Raw genomic sequence first — 17,131 nt, forward strand, 5'->3', positions numbered from 1 at the left:
CATGGACAGAGGAGCCTGGCTGGCTACAGTCCATAGAGTGGCAAAGAGTCAGACACGACTGAGCGGCTGAGCATACACACACATGTAGATAAGTGTAAATGTGTGTGTACATCACCATTGTGTTGCATTCTGACTGTAGAAAGCAGTGCAGCTGAAAACCATAGTGATGGCAGGATGAGGTCACCCCAGATAGCAGTGGGTCCTCCATGCAGTGACAGCTCTGGGGCATGTACGTCTTCCCCCTGCACAGGACAGTGGGGCTTGACTGCTTGGGTCTGTGTTCCTGGTTAGCCAGTGGGGACAGAAGTGTTTGAGTTGATCCCTGTCTAGGGAGGGTCCAGAGAGATAACTGGGCTGGCTCCATACCTACCCACCCCACCCAACACATGAATCCTGGCTGTGGTGACCTTGGGGGGTGACTCCAAGGAGCGCCACCTTGGGGCAGCTTTCACTGGCCATCCTCAGCGTCAGTCCCTTGCCAAGCCATAGAGGAAGGGGGCACCCCAGCCCAAGGCTTCTGAGGACACTGCCAGGAGTGGGGGCTGCAGAGTGGCTTCTGCTCTCCTTCCTGGCCCAGGTCCCTTGGAAACCTGCTCCAGGATGGGCCAGAGAAAGGCAGAGGGCCAGGCAGGGTGTGCGGAGAAGGGCCAACCTTTCTCCCTGGATCTGGTAGGCTCCCAGGAGGGCACTTCTCCCCAGACAGCATGTATATCTTCAGGAAGGGAGAAGACCAGGAGAGTTGGGGGGGCGGGCAATGGGTGGCCTCCCACTCCGTGTGTGCAGCCTGATGTGCTGACTAGCACCCAGGCTTGCGGCAGGGCAATGCCCCTGAATTCCTGCTATGGCTTCTGCTCCAGCAAACAGAATCGGGTGTAACTACCCCATGTGACCAAGGCTGGCCAGACAGTGGCAAGTCCGGTGACCTGGGCTCCTTCCTGAGCATCTTGGGTAGGTCCTCTGAGTCTCCTAACTGTCGTAGCAGAAGTAGGTCAGTGACAGGAATTTTTTTTTTTTGCATCTGCTCCCTCAAAAAACAAAAGCATTTTCAGATGATAGTAAAATGGCTTACTTGTTTTTATTCTGATTTACTTGTTTTATGAAGTCAGCTCTGAAAAGTCCACCGTTTGGCTCTGTTCTGTTCGAGCCTCGTGACTGTTTTTCTCTAAGGGAAACGGCCTACTTCTTGTCCCTGGAATAGGCTGGCTGTAGGCACCAGGCGTGGAGGCATAGCCCAGGCTCAGGTTTTGAGGGTGCAGCTTCTGGGCGCTCAGGCCTTGCAGACAGACAGGCCAGCCTCTCAGGGAAGAGAGCAGCCTGACTCCTTCCACATGGTGGGTGCCAACAGGGACGCCCTTGCCCAGGATTGGGGGTCTGCCGGCCCTATCCTGAGGAGCCAAAGGGGAGCTTTGTGGCTCTGTGGGAAAGGTGGTTGTGCTGGGTCAGGTGTGGCTCCCCAGGCTGTCTGGATGATGGGCGGTGGCTTCCAGGGTTCCTCTTCTGCTGTCACCCCGGATGTTAGTGGCCAGGGTCAGCATGGGCGGCTGGCCATAGCCAAGCCTGGTCCATGGTGGGGAGGGAGGCAATCCTGACATGCCATCCCCTCCTGTGAGTTGGGTGAGGCCATTCTGACATTTGACCTCAGGCCCCATTTTACAGATGGTTCATGCTGACCCTCCACCTGCCTCTTGGGGTGGGTGCGGTCCTGAATGGTGTACCGACGCCCATGCACCTTAGGGACTGGTTCTCTGCCTGCGAGGCCCACTCAGGAGGCACACGGGGAGGAACCTGAGGGCTGAGGGCTGGGGGAGGGGACACAGGAAGAGGAAGTAGGGCCAGAGTGCTTGCATAGCCTCTGCCTGAGAGAAGGGTGTGGTGTGCCCTGCCCCCTGGGGCCCTGGTGGGTAGTGTGGGGCCCCAGGTTGGCTCATCTGTATCAAGGAGCAGTCTGGTCCCCGTGGGAGTCTCCGAGGACTTCTCTGCAGTTACTGCTGACCGTTGTCACCCCAAGGTCTCCCCCACCTCAGAGGTTTTTCCATTGCTATTCCTGCTCCCCCATCCCGCACACGCCTTGCCCTCATCCTGTCTTTTTTGGTCCAAGAGGAAAACCTTTCCCAGGAGCCTGCACAGGACACCCAGTCCCTCCCTCTTTCCTGCCCTGGCAAAGGACTCCCATTCTCCTGCCTTGAACTTGGGGTTTTCATCCTGGCAGTGGGATGAACTCTCCTGGGTTGCAAGAGGAGGATGGGTGGCAGCTGGTGTCTGCCCCATCCACCCAGGCTCATGCTAAATGGTCAGCTGTGGGAGAGTGGACAGAGCGACTTCTATGGCAGGAACCTGGGGGGCCTCCAGGCATGATTACAACCCCGGGTCTGCTGCTGTTGGAATGCGTCTCTGCTGTCTTTTAAGCCATACCAGGTCTGTCACACTGTTTATCAGGGAGAGTTCTCCATCCAGCTGGGCTGTGGAGTCTGGGTGGAGTCCCAGTCCTGCCCTGGGAACTTGTAGAAAGGTAGAATTTGTGGCTGCCATTTCTGAGTTTGCTACGGATTTCTGTTTTTATTTTTAGGTAAACACGCCGGATGTTTCAAAATCCAGGGCATTTAAGTCCCTTTCCAAGGAAAGTTCTCCGAGTCCTTGCCCTCCAGGCGCCCAGCTTTCTGCCCCCACAGAATGCTGGTCCTGCGTCTTCAGGTGCCCACCCAGAGCATCTGAGATCCAGGCAGACCTACACGCACGTGAAACTTGGCCTCCAGACTGAGTGTCCTGCTTGGGAGCTTGCTTTTCTCACTCAGTGCCATCCCCCAGAGATTTCCATCTCAGTTCAGAAAGAACCCATTCAGCTCCTTCTTCATAGGAGTCTGTGGTGTGAGGGTCTGTTAAGTGTAACAAAGCCTAGAAGAGCATGAGTTGTTTTGAGGCATTCGCCACACTGCATGAGCAAGTTCACATCCCATTTTGTAGGTGTGCGGGTGTAGTCTGCAGGATAGTTCCCCCAAGTTGCATTGTGAGTTCAAAGGATACACCGGTCTGTCATTTGAGTAGTCATTGCCAGGCTGTCCTCTGCAGAGCTGGTGGCAGTATGTACTTCTATCAATAAAGAGTGGGCGTGCCAGCTCCCACCGTCTCAGCACCCTGATAGGTAAGAAGGGGAGTGTCTGGGGTTTCGCTTGTATCTGTCTCCTGATGGGCAGTATTGAGCATCTTTTTGGATGATCAGGAGTCATTGTACCTCCTGTTGATGAACTGTCAGTTAGTGCCCTCCTCATTTTTCTATTGGGTGTTATGTTTTCCTTTTAATTTCTGTCATCTCTTCCAGTATTGGAAATTAGTCCTTTGTAACAAGAGCTGCAGATACATTTTTCTCAGTTACTTATTTTTTGCCTTTCCTTGTGACTTTGTTTATGGAGATGTATTTTATACTGTTGTAGTCAAATTTATCAGTCTTTTCATTTATGGCATCTAAATTTTGATTCATAGAAAGAACTTCTAGCATTTAAAAGGAATGTTCTCTCATGTTTTCCCCTAAAACATCTGTGGTTTTACTTTTCCCATTTAAATCTTTGACCCTTTCAGAGTTTATCCTGGTTTAAGGTATGAAGCAAGAGGTAATTGTTACTTAGTTAATCTGAGTAAGACATTTTTGGACCCTATCCCTTGAACCCTGCCTTAGATGTCATTTTCTGCTCCATAATTTCCATGGTCCTAGAATCTGGTCCAGGCATTTCTGCTGTGCTCTACTGCCAGTCAGCAGCCTGTACAACGAATGGCATGGTAGATGTGGTGGTCATTCCCCCCACTTCAATATTATTTTTCAGAGGTTTTTTTGTTTTTTTTTTTTGCTATTTCTATTTTTCTACATGAGTTTTAGGACCAAGTTACCCTATTCCAAAACAAAGCAAGGCAAACAACAACCCAGAATGCCTACTTTAAAAGTACACCTGCATCGGGAGTTCCTTGGGAGTCTAGTGGTTAAGAATCCACTGTCCAGACCTTTCCGAGTCTGCAGTTCTGAGTTGGGGCTTCCTGAGCCTCTGGTCCTTGGCCGAGATGCTTCAGAGTCTTATTAAGAAAGTTTGGATACCCATGAAACCCTACTATACCCAAGTTTACCAGGAGATTTGGGTAGGAACGGGGTTGATGGTCTATATCGTTTATAAAATCAGGAGTGCTGATAAAAGAAGTAAAGCCTTGAAAGCTTCCCAGCCCTGCGCCAACTCATGGTCATCATTAACCAGCTTTCCGTGGACAGGACATCGCCCTGGCTGTGCTCTGGGAACGTGGGACCCCGTGTTGACGTGCCGTGGTGCCATTGCCCTCGGTCCTGAATAAACATACCTGTGAGACCACCCCCCCCCCAAAAAAGAATCCACTCTCCAATGCAGGGGACACAGGTTTGATTCCTGGTCAGGGAACTAAGATCCCACATGCCAAGCCCTTGAGCTGCAGCTAAGACCCAACGCAGCCAAATACATATTTTTAAAAAATACACCTGCACCCACTGTACAAACATGGAGACACACGGGTCTGCAGAAGGCAGATTTGCTTGTTTAACTCGAGCCCCCAGGCTGTGTGTAGCAGTCTCCAGCCAGGTACCACCTCCCTTCATGTCCTGCCAGCCCTGGCATGTGCAAGAGTGCACAGGAGCGTGTGATGAGCCACATGCATGCACCACAGCATTGCTGAAGGAGAGCAGCACCCCAGGCAGGGCCAGGCAGTTTCGGCAGAAATGAGCACTGGCTGGTTGTCTAGCCAGGGACGCTCCCAGGAGCTCCGCCCATAACCGCCTATCTTCTCAGAACACATGTGTGTTCTCACACTAAACCTTCACAGTTACTGTGAGATGCAGCCCAGACAAATGAGCAGGAGTGCAGGTGCTGGAGAGGCGCAGGCGCTGACCTCTGCAGGGGCAGCTTCCAGGCAGAAATCACTGCTTCTGCCTGCTGAGTCCCAGAGCAAGGGGGATCCCACCAGGTGGCAGTTCTCTCTCCTGGGCCTCACCTCCCTCACCTGTACATTGGTGGGTAAGAGCTTCCAGCCTGGACTCCCCAGGACACAGGCATCCAAGTGTCAGCTCCATGTGGGTTTGTAAGATACCAGCAGAGGAGCCGAATGGTCTCCTAAAGAAGATAGAAGTCAGCTCCCCCCTCAGAGAACAGGCCTTTCTGTTGACCCTGAGGCTGCCGGTCTGGCTTTCTTCGGAGGCTGGCAATTGATCGGCCCCAGTGGTCAGCCATCTGCCGAGATGCCCGGAGTGGAAGGGAAAGCAGGCCTCCCAGGAGTGAAGAACGTGGCCGTTTTGAGGTTAGGAACTGGAAGCGGACACATGCCGGAGACCACAGATTGGAGCGATCTATTGATGAATGACAGGCCGCTTGCTGGCAGCCAGTAACTGGAGCCTGGGAGCAGCTGTTTCTCTGTGGAGGCCTCTGCCCCTGCCTCCCTTTGGCTGGACCAGCCCTGCCCCTCCCCCCATCATCCTCCACATACCCGCACAGATGCCGTGTGCTCACCGAGGTGTGCTCTTGTGGATCTAGGCACCCCTGGACCACCTGCTTTTCTGTCCCGGGACCCCAGGTCAGACTTCTCTTCCCTTCTCCCTTCCCCAGGCTCCCCGAAGCTGGAGCCGGTAGAGCCCAGCACTCACTGCCCAGAAGGGGCCCTGGTCTGCAGGCGCGGCGCTGGTCCTGGCTCAGGGCACCACCACTGCCTCGACTGCCCACCAGGGGCTCACACACAGAAAAGAACCACGACGTAGTTGCTCTTGGAGCCAGCACCTCCCTCACTCTGTGGAGGCTGGCAAGTTTGGCCGAGGTAGGATGGGCCGAGTGAGGTCACGGGGCGCACACGCCCTTGACGGAGGGCAAACGGGAGGCGGTCTCTGGACCCATCCGAGCTGAGCATGCGCACTAGTGAGCGCGGCTGCACCTGCGCAAGACGGGCCCCGGGGCGGGGCGCCGTTGCGGGGGTTGGGCGAGGGGAGCCCTGGGCTCCCGCCCGGCCTCTTGTGGCTTCTCAGAAAGAACACGCTGTCCCCGCCCAGGCCTGCGGCTTGGGCAAGAGTGTGGGACGCCCTGTTCCCTGATAAGATGAGGCAACCGCTTTCGGCTGCCTCGCAGGGCGCCAGGGAACATTTATGTAACCCCCGCCCTGCGTGCCCCTACCCCACCCCCACGACCCACTCACTGCGGGACCGTGTTCCCCGCAACTGCACACCGCCAGGCCCGGCCCCCCACCTCGTCCCCACACTACATCCCCAAGGATCAGCACCCGCAGGTCCTCAACCTGCCTCCACCGTTACCCTCGTCCCTCAGTCCTGGCTCCTTGGGGCCTAGCATTCACTGGCGGGTACCCACCCCTCTATCGTGGTAGGCCTCTACCCCAGTCCGTGGATCTCGAAGGCCCTTCACTATCACTCTGGCCCTCCTCCAGTTTACCTCTCTCCTCCCTGAGCATCCAGTCCCTTTGCTGTCACCCTGCCTCTCTTCACAAGGTCTCTCGTCCTCCTGTCCTATGGCCCCCTCGGCCCACATACCTGCCGCCCTCCTGGCTTCTGAAGTTGGGGGTGGTGGGCAGAGAGGCTGTAGGAGACCTGGACTCCCTTCAGGGGTCTGGGGTCTGAGTCCTCTCTGCGCTGGGCCGAGCGCCCTCCGGTGGTAGCTCGCGGTACCGCTCCTGTGTCCTGATTACATCCTAGGAAGAGGCAGGTGCAGAACTTGAGCTTGGTTTCCTCTCGGCTTTACTTAGTGCATGGGTGGACCGTCCCCCTCCCCGGCCCGACCTGAGTCTGCTGGCCTCCCGCCCGACTCTGAGTACACCCCTCACATACACACACATTCAGTTCAGCCACCATGCCACCTGGGGCCAGTCTCTGGAGCCCCACCCTCCAGAGGTTTTCGAAGTGAGGCCCAGAGACACCTGCAGGTACTGCAGACCCTTCCAGGGAGCTGTAAGGTCAGAACTATTTTCATAACAGTAACATTATTTGTTCTTTATTCTCTCAAAAGAATACAGTGGAATATCCCAGAGGCTGTGTGATGTATGGTGACATCACCCCTCTGACAGCTACTGGAATGTGTGCTTGAGTTTAAATATTTTGTTTTAATTTCTGTGATAAATGTCGATGGACATAACCTGGGTGAACAAAAGCTCCCTCCCTGAGAGGGAAGCTCCCTCTCACCCTTCCTAAAAGGGTGAGCAGCGCTGTTGGGGAGGACTCCCGTCCGTGCTGCCTTTGCCCCACGCTTCTGGTCCACCTTCTGGGTGCCGCTTGAATGTCACCACTCAGAGGCCAGCTGAGCCAGACCCAGTGCCGCTCGAAGCCAGCATGAATCATAACTTCTGAATGGTTTATTTGTCTGTCTATGGACCGGCTTATTGGGCTCTGGGAACAGGCTGCTGGAGGAATAGAGAAGGGAGCAGGGAGAGCTGTGTCTGTGGGCATCACACCCACATCCCCAGGGCCAGGCATTATGTTTGTACTCCATCGTGCTGCTGATACCTGGGCAGGCTGAGGGCTACTGGCTGGCTGAGTGGTGATGCTGGACCCTCCCACCTGCTGCCACCAGGCTGCCAGGCACCAGCACTCTGTCCTGCTGAATGTCGCCCCTCCCTGCTGCCCTGGGATCATGAAACCCTCTCTAATTATATCCACCTAAGGAGCCTCTCCGAGTTGTAAGCAGAAGGACCCTGAAAAGGACAAGGTCCCAACGAGGACAGAGGGGCTTATTAGGAAGCAAGGCTGAGTGTGACTTTGGGTTGGTTCTGTGCCCCCAACCCCTGGCTCCTCCAAGCAGGCCCAAATCTGAGAAGACTAGTTGATAAAAATAATAGATAAAAGTGACAATAGCATCTCAGGAGTCATCACTGGGCATGTACCAAGCCCAGTGCCAAGGGCTGCTTGAGTTCAGTCCTGTAGAATCACCACCTCACTATGAAGATGGGGCACTGTGTTCATTTCCTGTGGCTGTTGTAACCAGTTACCACAAGCTGGTTAGCTTGAACACCCACAACAGAAGTGTGCTCTCTCACTGTGGAGGGCAGCAGTCTGAAATCAAGGTGTCGGCAGTGTCAGTTCTCTCCCCCAGTGTCTGGTGGCCACCCCAGATACCGAGTCCCTTGGCTTACGGGCCCATCATTCTTTGGAGTCCTTTTCCTTCTCTTCTGGTCTTTGTGATCTCTTCCCATGATCTGTACCTTATCGTATCTGGAAAGACATTTTTCCCAAATAAGGTCACATTGCCATCTTCCAGGGGTAAGCACTTGGATATATTTTTGGTGGGGGCACTCTTTACTCCATGGCGGGCAGTGAGGGACTTGTCTGAGGCCTTAAGACAGTACATAGTGGAGAGAGGGGCCGAGCCTCACCTTGAGGCTCAGCACTGGTCATGTGAAGGACACCACCATATCCTGTGCTGGACCTTTCCAAGTACTTTATAACAACTGTGTGCTGTAATTCTGCTAGGATGGAATTTGATTTTTTTTTTTTAAGTTAAAAATGTTTTCATCATGTGGGATTTTAGTTCCCTGACCAGGGATCGAACCTGTGTTCCCTGCAGTGGAAGCACTGAGTCTTAACCACTAGACCACCAGGGAAGTCACCTCATTTGGCATTTTAGTTTACTTCTAATTTAGACAATTTTCTTGTATGCCTTCTCTTTTTCTTGGAGTTTCTAATTGCCTCTTTTTTCTTTTAACCAAAGAATACTATGTGCTTTCACTGCATCCTGAAATTCATTCAGCCTCTTAACTATACTCTCTGGTGTGTGGAACTCCCTTTCTTGTAAACTTCCTTATGTGATTCCTGGCCCACAGCTCCAGTGCCCCATCAGGTCTCTTCCTTCACTCCTGTCCGGAGATGACCCTTCATTGTTCACTCACTTCCCTGGCTTCTCCTTTTCTTCTTATTTTTGCTAGTGTGTGAGAGGTACTCGGGAGGATCTGTTGGTCTGTCATCTAGTGCGGCTTATAAGACGGCTGCTGTCTGTCCCAGCCTCTTTCCCTCTCAGATGACCTGCTTCTCCCCTTTCTCTCAAGTAAGTTCTGCAGTCTCTTCTAGTGTTCTAACATTGCAGATACTCTTGGCAGGAGCCTTTGTTCACTATTCCGCCCACCTCTATGATAACCCTTTCCATGTTAGTTTCCTGTCTCCTTCTTTTACTGTAAGATTGCTGTGGTTGTTCAGTCACTCATTAGTGTCCGACTCTTTACAACCCCATGAACTGGAGCACAGTAGGCTTCCCTGTCCTTCACCATCTCCCGGAGTTTGCTCAAACTCATGTCCGTTGAGTTGATGATGCCATCCAACCATCTCATCCTCTGTTGCCCCGTTTTCCTCCTGCCCTCAGTCTTTCCCAGCATCAGGGTCTTTTCCAGTGAGTTGTCTCTTCGCAACAGCTGACAGATCCTATTCTATTGTTTCTTTGGTAATTTCCTTTCCTCCATTTTTTTCTGTTCTTTTACTCAATAATGTCTTCTGTTAGATGTTGCACCCACCCACAGGATCAATTCCCTGTGACTCTGAACTGTGACCTCCTGCTGTTTGTAACTATCAGATGGGAAGTGGTTTGCTTGCTTGCTTGATTGTGAACCCCCTGCCCACACACCCTTCTACCCAAAACAAAGTCAGTAAGGAGAGCATACAGAGCCATACAGAGCTTAGCTTCAGCACTGCTAGGAGACAGAGAACACCGCAACATTCCCATATTTTCTAGAGCTGTTTCTGTTTTTTTGTTTGTTTTTTTTTCTATTTTCCTGGGATATTTCCTTGAGTATGTTTCTAGTTTTCCTATGGGATTTTTGTTTGGGCAACAATACTCTCAATTTTTAAACACTTATTCTCTGTACTCTGAACTTCCTTTTTATGGTATCCTGTTTACGCATAAAATTTTGTCTGAAATATCTTGAGAATGCTAGTCAGAATTTTTAGGTTAATATTCTCTTCTGTTTCCTGGCTTCACTCTTTTTCCTCTGGAGTCAGTGGTTTTGTTGCTCTTGGCCTTGCCCTTTCGTGCCACTGGTTTTCCTTGGCTGCCTGGACATCTTTGGGTGTCTGTTTGTATTTAAGGTTGATGGCCTCATTGGGGGTGGGCAGTGTCAATTTCTTCCGTTGAGCCCTGATGGAAGGGCTTCAAAGACCAGCTCTCAGCTTGAGGGCCAGAGTCTGGGAAGCAGGGGGAGAAATACAGCAGGAAGGGGAATTCTGTGGCCACCACCAGTGCCAGAGGCTGCCCTCTAGGGTGCAGAACTCCCTGCTGGTTCTCCCTGTGCAACTAATGCCTATTTTGTGTGTGGTTCAGAGTTTGCCTGGGTGAAGGCTGGCCTGCCTCTTGCTCTAAGCTGTCCTCCCCTTCCTCTCTTGGGTGTCACCCCAAGTCTCCTCTGCTGACTGTTAGCCAGGTTGGAACTTCTCAGAGAGGAACAGCAGCAGACTCTAGCTGGAGCTGCAGTCAGTCTCTTGGCCAGTGCCTGCATGCTCAGCCATGTCCAACTCTTTGCAACCTCATGGACTGTAGCCCACCAGGCTCCTCTGTCCATGGAATGTTCCAGGCAAGAATACTGGAGTGGGTTGTCATTTCCTCCTTCAAGGGATCCTCCTGACCCAGGGATCCAACCTGCATCTCTTGCATCTCCTGCATTGGCAGGCAGACTCTTTTTACCACTGCACCACCTGGGAAGCCCATAAACAGACTCTTAGTCCCAGAAAATTGTCTGTCCTGACCTGTTCATAATACAGATGAGATTGCAGAGGGTCTGAGTGGCTGGGTGCTGAGGTCGGCAAACTGTCTGCAGATCCTGCAGGATTTGAGGCTCTGGAGTTAGGGCTTCCGTGGGGTTAGGGTGATCTTTGGGGTCAGGGTGATGTGGCCAAACTTGCTGGCTTGCGAGCTCTCCCGGAGCCTTCCCCGATCCCAGCTCCCATTCTTAGAGCCCAGGGACCAGCCTGTGCTTCCCGCCGCTCAGGCACAGCTGACCCAACACAGGCTGCTGGGTAGCACGCACTTGAGGGGGCCGCAGCACCTGGGATCCTGTCATTTACTCCCGGGAGGGGTCGGATGGAAGCAGATGGGACGGGACAGGAGGGTGCTGGCGCCCACATGGAGGTTGGCGGAGATGGGGCGCCAAGGAAGGGGCGCAGGGAGGGCGGAGCAACCTAGGGTGTGCGCTGAGACTGACCCTAAGCCCTCTCGCCCGCAGGAGAGCGCCCCTTCGCCTGCAGCTGGCAGGACTGCAACAAGAAGTTCGCGCGCTCCGACGAGCTGGCGCGGCACTACCGCACACACACAGGGGAAAAGAAGTTCAGCTGCCCCATCTGCGACAAGCGCTTCATGCGCAGCGACCACCTGACCAAGCATGCGCGCCGCCACGCCAACTTCCACCCAGGGATGCTGCAGCGGCGCGGCGGGGGCTCGCGAACCGGCTCGCTTAGCGACTACAGCCGCTCGGACGCCAGCAGCCCCACCATCAGCCCAGCCAGCTCGCCCTGAGCGCTTGCGCGCGGGGCGGGGCCCGTGGCAAGCCACGCCCCCACCAGGCCACGCCCTGAGGCCCCGCCTCCTTACCACAGCCATGAGCAGATGCTCTCACTTCTCGTGATTCCGTGTCTTTTCCTTTTGTAATAAGAAGAGAGGGAAAAAAAGAGAACTTTATGAAGTCGACGACAACAACAACAAGAAAAAAAAAAACAATTTTCTTCACCTCAGGTGTCAAATTTGTAAAAAACAAAAAAAAAAGCCCAGAATGAAAAAAATTCCAAAAAACACCATCCACAATTGCACAAGAGACATACCCACGCAGGTGAGATTCAGCGGTGTTGAGCCCGCCCCGCCCCCCCCCCGACTTTCTCAGGGATGGACATGTTCCATGAGGTCAGTGAGGACGCCCCCTTCCTGCCGCCTTATTCTGTACATAGATTTCCACTCTGGAGTTTCCTTTAAGGTGTGGGCACACACTGGGGGCGGAGCATTGCAGGTGGAGCTCCCCACGGGCGGCAGATGGAGCAGTGGTCACCAGCCTTGTGCTTTCAGGGCAGACCCCTGAGCAGGGCCCACGACTCCCTCTTCCTGCCCCCTGCCCAGCCTCAGGCTTGCCCCAGCGGCAGTGGGCTAAGAATGCAGAGGTCTCCAAGGGACACCTCAAGCCGTGATGGGCAAGGGGAGCAGTTCTCACCTCGGGGACCCTGCCCAGGTCCCTCTCAAGCGCTGGAAGCAGAGATGCAATCCTGGGTTGGGCAGACCGATGCACCGTCTGATGTCCACACGGCTTTGTGATGCTGTGTCCCCGCAGAAGGCGCCAGGACCTTCCACTATTATACCACGTCCTCTGACTGGCCTCCTACAAGGATGTCCAAAGGTGTCACCAGTGCATCCAGTTCCTACATTTTTCCCGACTGACCCTGCTCGTGAGACGCCTTTGTTTGACACGGTGGGTAAAGCGGGGCTCTGTGCGTGTGGCCTGTGGTGGCCTTGCGTAGCACTCCACGGAGACTGTTCGGTAGCAAGAGACCGGAACATTGTGACTTGGAACTTTGGGGGGTAGCAAGGCGGACGCTATGGGAAAGGCAGTCGGAGAACATACATTCTCTTTCCTCCCCGGGGAGCACCGGACAGAAATTGTGGGAAGTACTTTTTTTCAGACCCACCGTGTCCCCAGCTGAGACTCAGTGAACACTCACCTTCTCCGTGAGCTGTGTCCCCTGGACTCCTCCCTCCCTGGTCTCCCCCTCCCACCTGGGAGGCCCCAGCCCTCCCCCAGCCTTGGGGCACTGGGGTATAGGGTCCCCATTGCCAGCCTTCCCGAGCAGAGAGCTGGGGACATCTCTCTGGGAGCCCCGACCCGGGCAGGTGGGTCAGGCAGGCTCCATCATGCTCCCCTGTGGAGGGCTGGGGCAGCCCCCGCCCAGGCACCTCCCTGGCCTTCCTCCAGGGTGTCAGGGCCTGTAAATACAAGTCCCCAGGATAGTGTGTGTATGTGTGTGTGTGTATGTATGTGTGTGTTGGGGCAGGAGTGTGGGTTTGGGAAGGACTTGGGGTATCTTGCAGAGACCTCTGTTCATTTCAGTGAGGAGGAATGACCCTTGGGACCTCAGAGGGCCGTAGCAGGGCTTCCCTGAGCCCAGAGTGCCTTGGTTGTGGCCATCTTGCTTCTGCCCCCACCCGATCACAATGAGGGGTACAGCATGGAGGAGCCCCGGAGACCCAGCCCCAGCTGGTGCTCATGGGCCCTGGGCGGCTCCAGAGTACATGGGCGCCCCATGTCTTTAGCAACTGCCGTCCTCTGCACTCCAGGTGCCCATTTCTAACTCTGCTATGTCAGCTGGGGTCAGCCAGTGGTGTGATAGGGGCTTCTGAGAGCATGGCAGGTACGAGGTGGGCAGGTGTATCGCTCTTGCTGTGCATGGGAGTCGGGCAGAAGCGGCATGGGGGTGAGGCTCCACCCTGGCCTCTGTTGGGGCTGGGTGACAGCCCTGCTCGCATTTGGTCCAGGACAGAGAACAGAATGTGCTGGACATCTGAACAGAGCAGTGCCCTGAGCACCAGGGGTGAGAGCTTTTCACGCCCAGTCCCCAAGTGAGGCCGGCAGGGCCCTTGGAGGTCCCTCCCAAAGCCGTTTCTGTGTGGGGCCGAGAAAGCCACACTCCGAATACATTTCATGTCTCAGGAACTCACATTCCAGGTTCAGGAATTTTATTCCAAAGTTCTTTGGTGCGCTCACTGCCCACGCGGTCCCCAAAGTCAGGGAGGGGGGCCACGTGCCCTGCGGGAGCCTGGTGTCTTCTCGCGACCTGGCTGTGGCATTGCCGAGGAAAGAGGGTTTCAGAGCCCACGTCTCTCTGCACATAGGAAGAGGGGAAAGGACTCTAAACCCAGTCATCTTGGAATAAAAGAAGAGCTGGTTTGTTTTGGAGGGGGGAGGGGGTGGGGGAGGGAGGGAAAGTGGGCGTTTGCTGTTCCCAAAGAGAGCACTTAATTTAATTTTTCCTCTAAGTGACCCAGGGCTGTTCCGTCTGCTAGATGGAAGGGTAACATTGCCTTAAAACAGAAATATGCAGGCACGGGCTATTTTTGGCAGATGAGTGTGTCCTCGTTCCCAAAGCAGTTTTGGTCTAATGGCAGGGTGCGGACCTTCCAAAGTGGGCCTGGCTCAGGACACGGGCTGCTGCTTCTCTGCCTTCGGGCATCTGGAGAGAACTGGCTGGCACTTGGAGCACTTGGCCTGGAGCTCCAGCCAGCAGGCCATACTGGCTCATCTGAGGCTAAAATTCATCTCACTTGAAGGGTGGGGAAAATCCATGCATCTCAGGCTAGGTTCAATTGGGCTTTTGCTAGCATCTCATCATCACGTGTGGAAGGAGGGAGTGCGGGGCCTCCTTCCCTCAGACCCCCGTGGGAAGTGGTTGCACCGTGGTAGGGGTGGGTGGAGGACCCTGCTGAACAGCCTGCATTTTTTTTCTAAGAAGTAGAATGTCTTCCCGGCCCAGGTCTGTTTCAGGGTCTTTCGTTTTTCTGGTTTATGGCCATGCTTACTGGCTTCAGTGTGACAACTCTTAGAAAACAGTAGTGAAAACGCCAACCTTTGTGTGCTGACTCTTGTAGGCCAAGGGGGCAGAGATCTCAAAATGAAGGTTGCCCAAGGTTCCCCTCCAAGAAGGCCTACAAGTGACCTTGGGCTCAACCTGGGGGCTGGTGTTTGGCCCTTGTCCCAAACAAGGAAGCCCTCAGTATCAGCCATATTAGGGTTGTCAGCACCCCAAATGCCTACCCTGTACTATAGTCATGAAGAAAGATGAGCCCCTTCCACAGTAGGCCATGGGGTGCTGTGTGGGGATGGGTAGTGGTGCCCTTGATGGGAATGTGATCCTGCAGGTGTCTGCCTTGCACCCTGCTGCAGCCCATGCACCGCACTTGAGGTGCAGGGCGATCCCTTTACTCTGAGGCTAGGCATCCAGGCAGGTGCAGGATTCGCCAGGGTGCGGCCTCCAGGTGCACACTTCAGCAGCAGCACTGGGGTCCCCAGATCTCCCCACGCTCTTGGTCACAGCTTAGACCGGGGTGGCAGGGTGGGAGGCAACTTAGAGGCAGGGACAGACAGCAGGCCACCAGTGGCCCCCAGCCTGTTTGTTGGGACATACGGACAAGGCTGGTGGCTTTCTGGGGTCCAAGTGAAGTGTGGCAGAAGCAGGGTCTCCATTCAAGTCTCCTGCCCCCCAGCCCACTGTCCCCAGAAGATCAGGCCGCTTTTCTTGCCAGAAGCAGGACTAAGGTGGCTGCAGGGTCAGAGCACCCCAAGGGACTCAACTCCTTGAGTTCAGCAAGCGAAGGACCACCCAGCAGGGAAGCATGACCTGAGCAATAGCATCCCCTTGATGCTCAGCTCTTGGTTTCGGCTGTGTTTACAAGGCTACCTGATATTTTTTTCCTAACAGCTGTCACTTTCTCTTCTTTTTAATTTTCTTAACCCTTTTACAAAGTCATTCAAAGACTCAGTGCTGAAGGGTTTGAAGATTGATGGGTTGGTCACACTGCAGCCTGTAAGAAATGCTCTGCAGGTCACCCATATCTTTGCTGTCCAAAGATCCCACATTCAATTCTGGTGACCGTATATCTTCCAAAGCTAAAACCAAGGGTATGGGCCGAGACTTTTCTTGAATTCAGGATTGCCCTGGGGAAAGCCAGGTCCTGTAACTGATTATCCTGACTCCAAGACTTGAGCTTCAAAGGTTTGTCCCAGACACATTCCAGAGAATTGTATCAGAACTCAGATGCACCGTCCAGCTTACTACTGATAAATGCCTGAACACAGTTCAGGGAGAAGACCTTCCTCCTGCCCGCTACTCTGTCTCATCAGTTAGAAGAGTTGGATGTGGTGGGAGGCAGGAGCCCAGGGCTGTGCTTGGTTTCTACTGAACCCTTCTTGCCATATGGGGCTTGCAGTGTGCCCCCTGGCCCCGCCCAGCCTCTCCCCTTCTCGTGCAGCTTTAAAACCTTACTACTTTTATGAGGGACAGATGAGAGCAAATTGCTTACCCTGCCCTGAACACCTTGCATTCCCTGTGGGGGACACAGGAGACATGGGGGGTGGGGGAGGGGTGCAAGAACAGCCTTCTCCCAGGGCTCCAGGATGTCTTCCTGGTGATATGATGACAGGCTGCTGCACATATTTGTTTGGAAACCAAGCCGAATGCCTGCCAGGCAACCAGAGGTCTGGGTGAAGGCTGTCTCCCCTACTCAGCCCAGGACCGCCTGTCCCAGGCCATCTTGCCATCCGTGGAGCAGGGGGCCACCTCCCAGGGTCCATTCCTGGGTCAGGGTGCCTGTCTCTGGGCCTGTGGGCAGGAGGCTCACCTTGGAGAGTCCCTGTGCCAAGCACCGAGGACCGTGAGGGCTGGAGGGTAGCTTAGCAGCTGTGCATTGTTGGGGGCAGGGCCGTTATGGCTCCCACAGGCCAGGAATCCGCCCGGGAATCTCTGTGTGCTGGGTGCACTAGGGGTCTCAGCCACCCTAGACTTCACAGACGGCCCCTCCTCTTCCCAAAGCCATTGATGGAGCTTCTCTGGGATTGTTTGCCAAACCCCATGGTAGACTCCAAGGGTCCAAGACCATTTCCATCGAGCACACTTTTCTGTAGGAACTTTTGGTTTTGTTTGGTTTTGTTTTTTTAACCAGCACCACACCATGCTTCCGAAGGCCACGTCTCGTCTTTCCCGGATCACTACAGTGAAGTATTACAGTTGTACAGTTCCCAATCTGGCCTTGGCTTGCTCGGATAAAACTTTGTATGTATTTTGTAAGGCATAGATTCTATATTGTAATGATGTCCTATGCAAAAAGAAAAAAAAATTAACGAAACTGTAAATTTTATTGTTTTAACGTGTATGCATGTTTAGTGACGTTTACATTTTGAAATAAAATTTATGATTCATTATTTGCCAGAACTGCTTCTCTGATGGGCGAGGCCCTGGAAGGGGAGGGAACTGAAATGGCCCAGTTTAAGAAGTTGGATATAACTGGCCCAAGGGGTAGACACCAGCTCAGAACTGGCAGGCCTTACATGGGGGAGAGGGAGAAGGCTTTGCAGGGGACGAGTACTTTGGCTACCTGATGCGAAGAGCCGACTCATTGGAAAAGACTCTAAC

At 54.0% G+C, this 17,131-nt stretch overlaps 1 protein-coding gene and 1 pseudogene across 1 annotated transcript in view; both read left to right on the forward strand.

The window, feature by feature from the left end:
- The window catches only part of KLF13 (KLF transcription factor 13), a 43,192-nt gene extending 26,272 nt beyond the window's left edge, over positions 1–16,920 (forward strand). The window contains exon 2 of the mRNA XM_069559298.1: positions 11,194–16,920. Coding sequence (XP_069415399.1) covers positions 11,194–11,483 — 290 coding nt within the window. The 3' untranslated portion in view covers positions 11,484–16,920. The remainder of the gene's footprint in view (positions 1–11,193) is intronic.
- Positions 1,009–4,231, forward strand: LOC138423380 (ATP synthase subunit ATP5MJ, mitochondrial-like; annotated as a pseudogene).
- Positions 16,921–17,131: the final 211 nt, after the last annotated feature.

This window comes from Ovis canadensis, chromosome 18 (assembly GCF_042477335.2).
Source record: "Ovis canadensis isolate MfBH-ARS-UI-01 breed Bighorn chromosome 18, ARS-UI_OviCan_v2, whole genome shotgun sequence".
Taxonomy (NCBI): domain Eukaryota; kingdom Metazoa; phylum Chordata; class Mammalia; order Artiodactyla; family Bovidae; genus Ovis; species Ovis canadensis.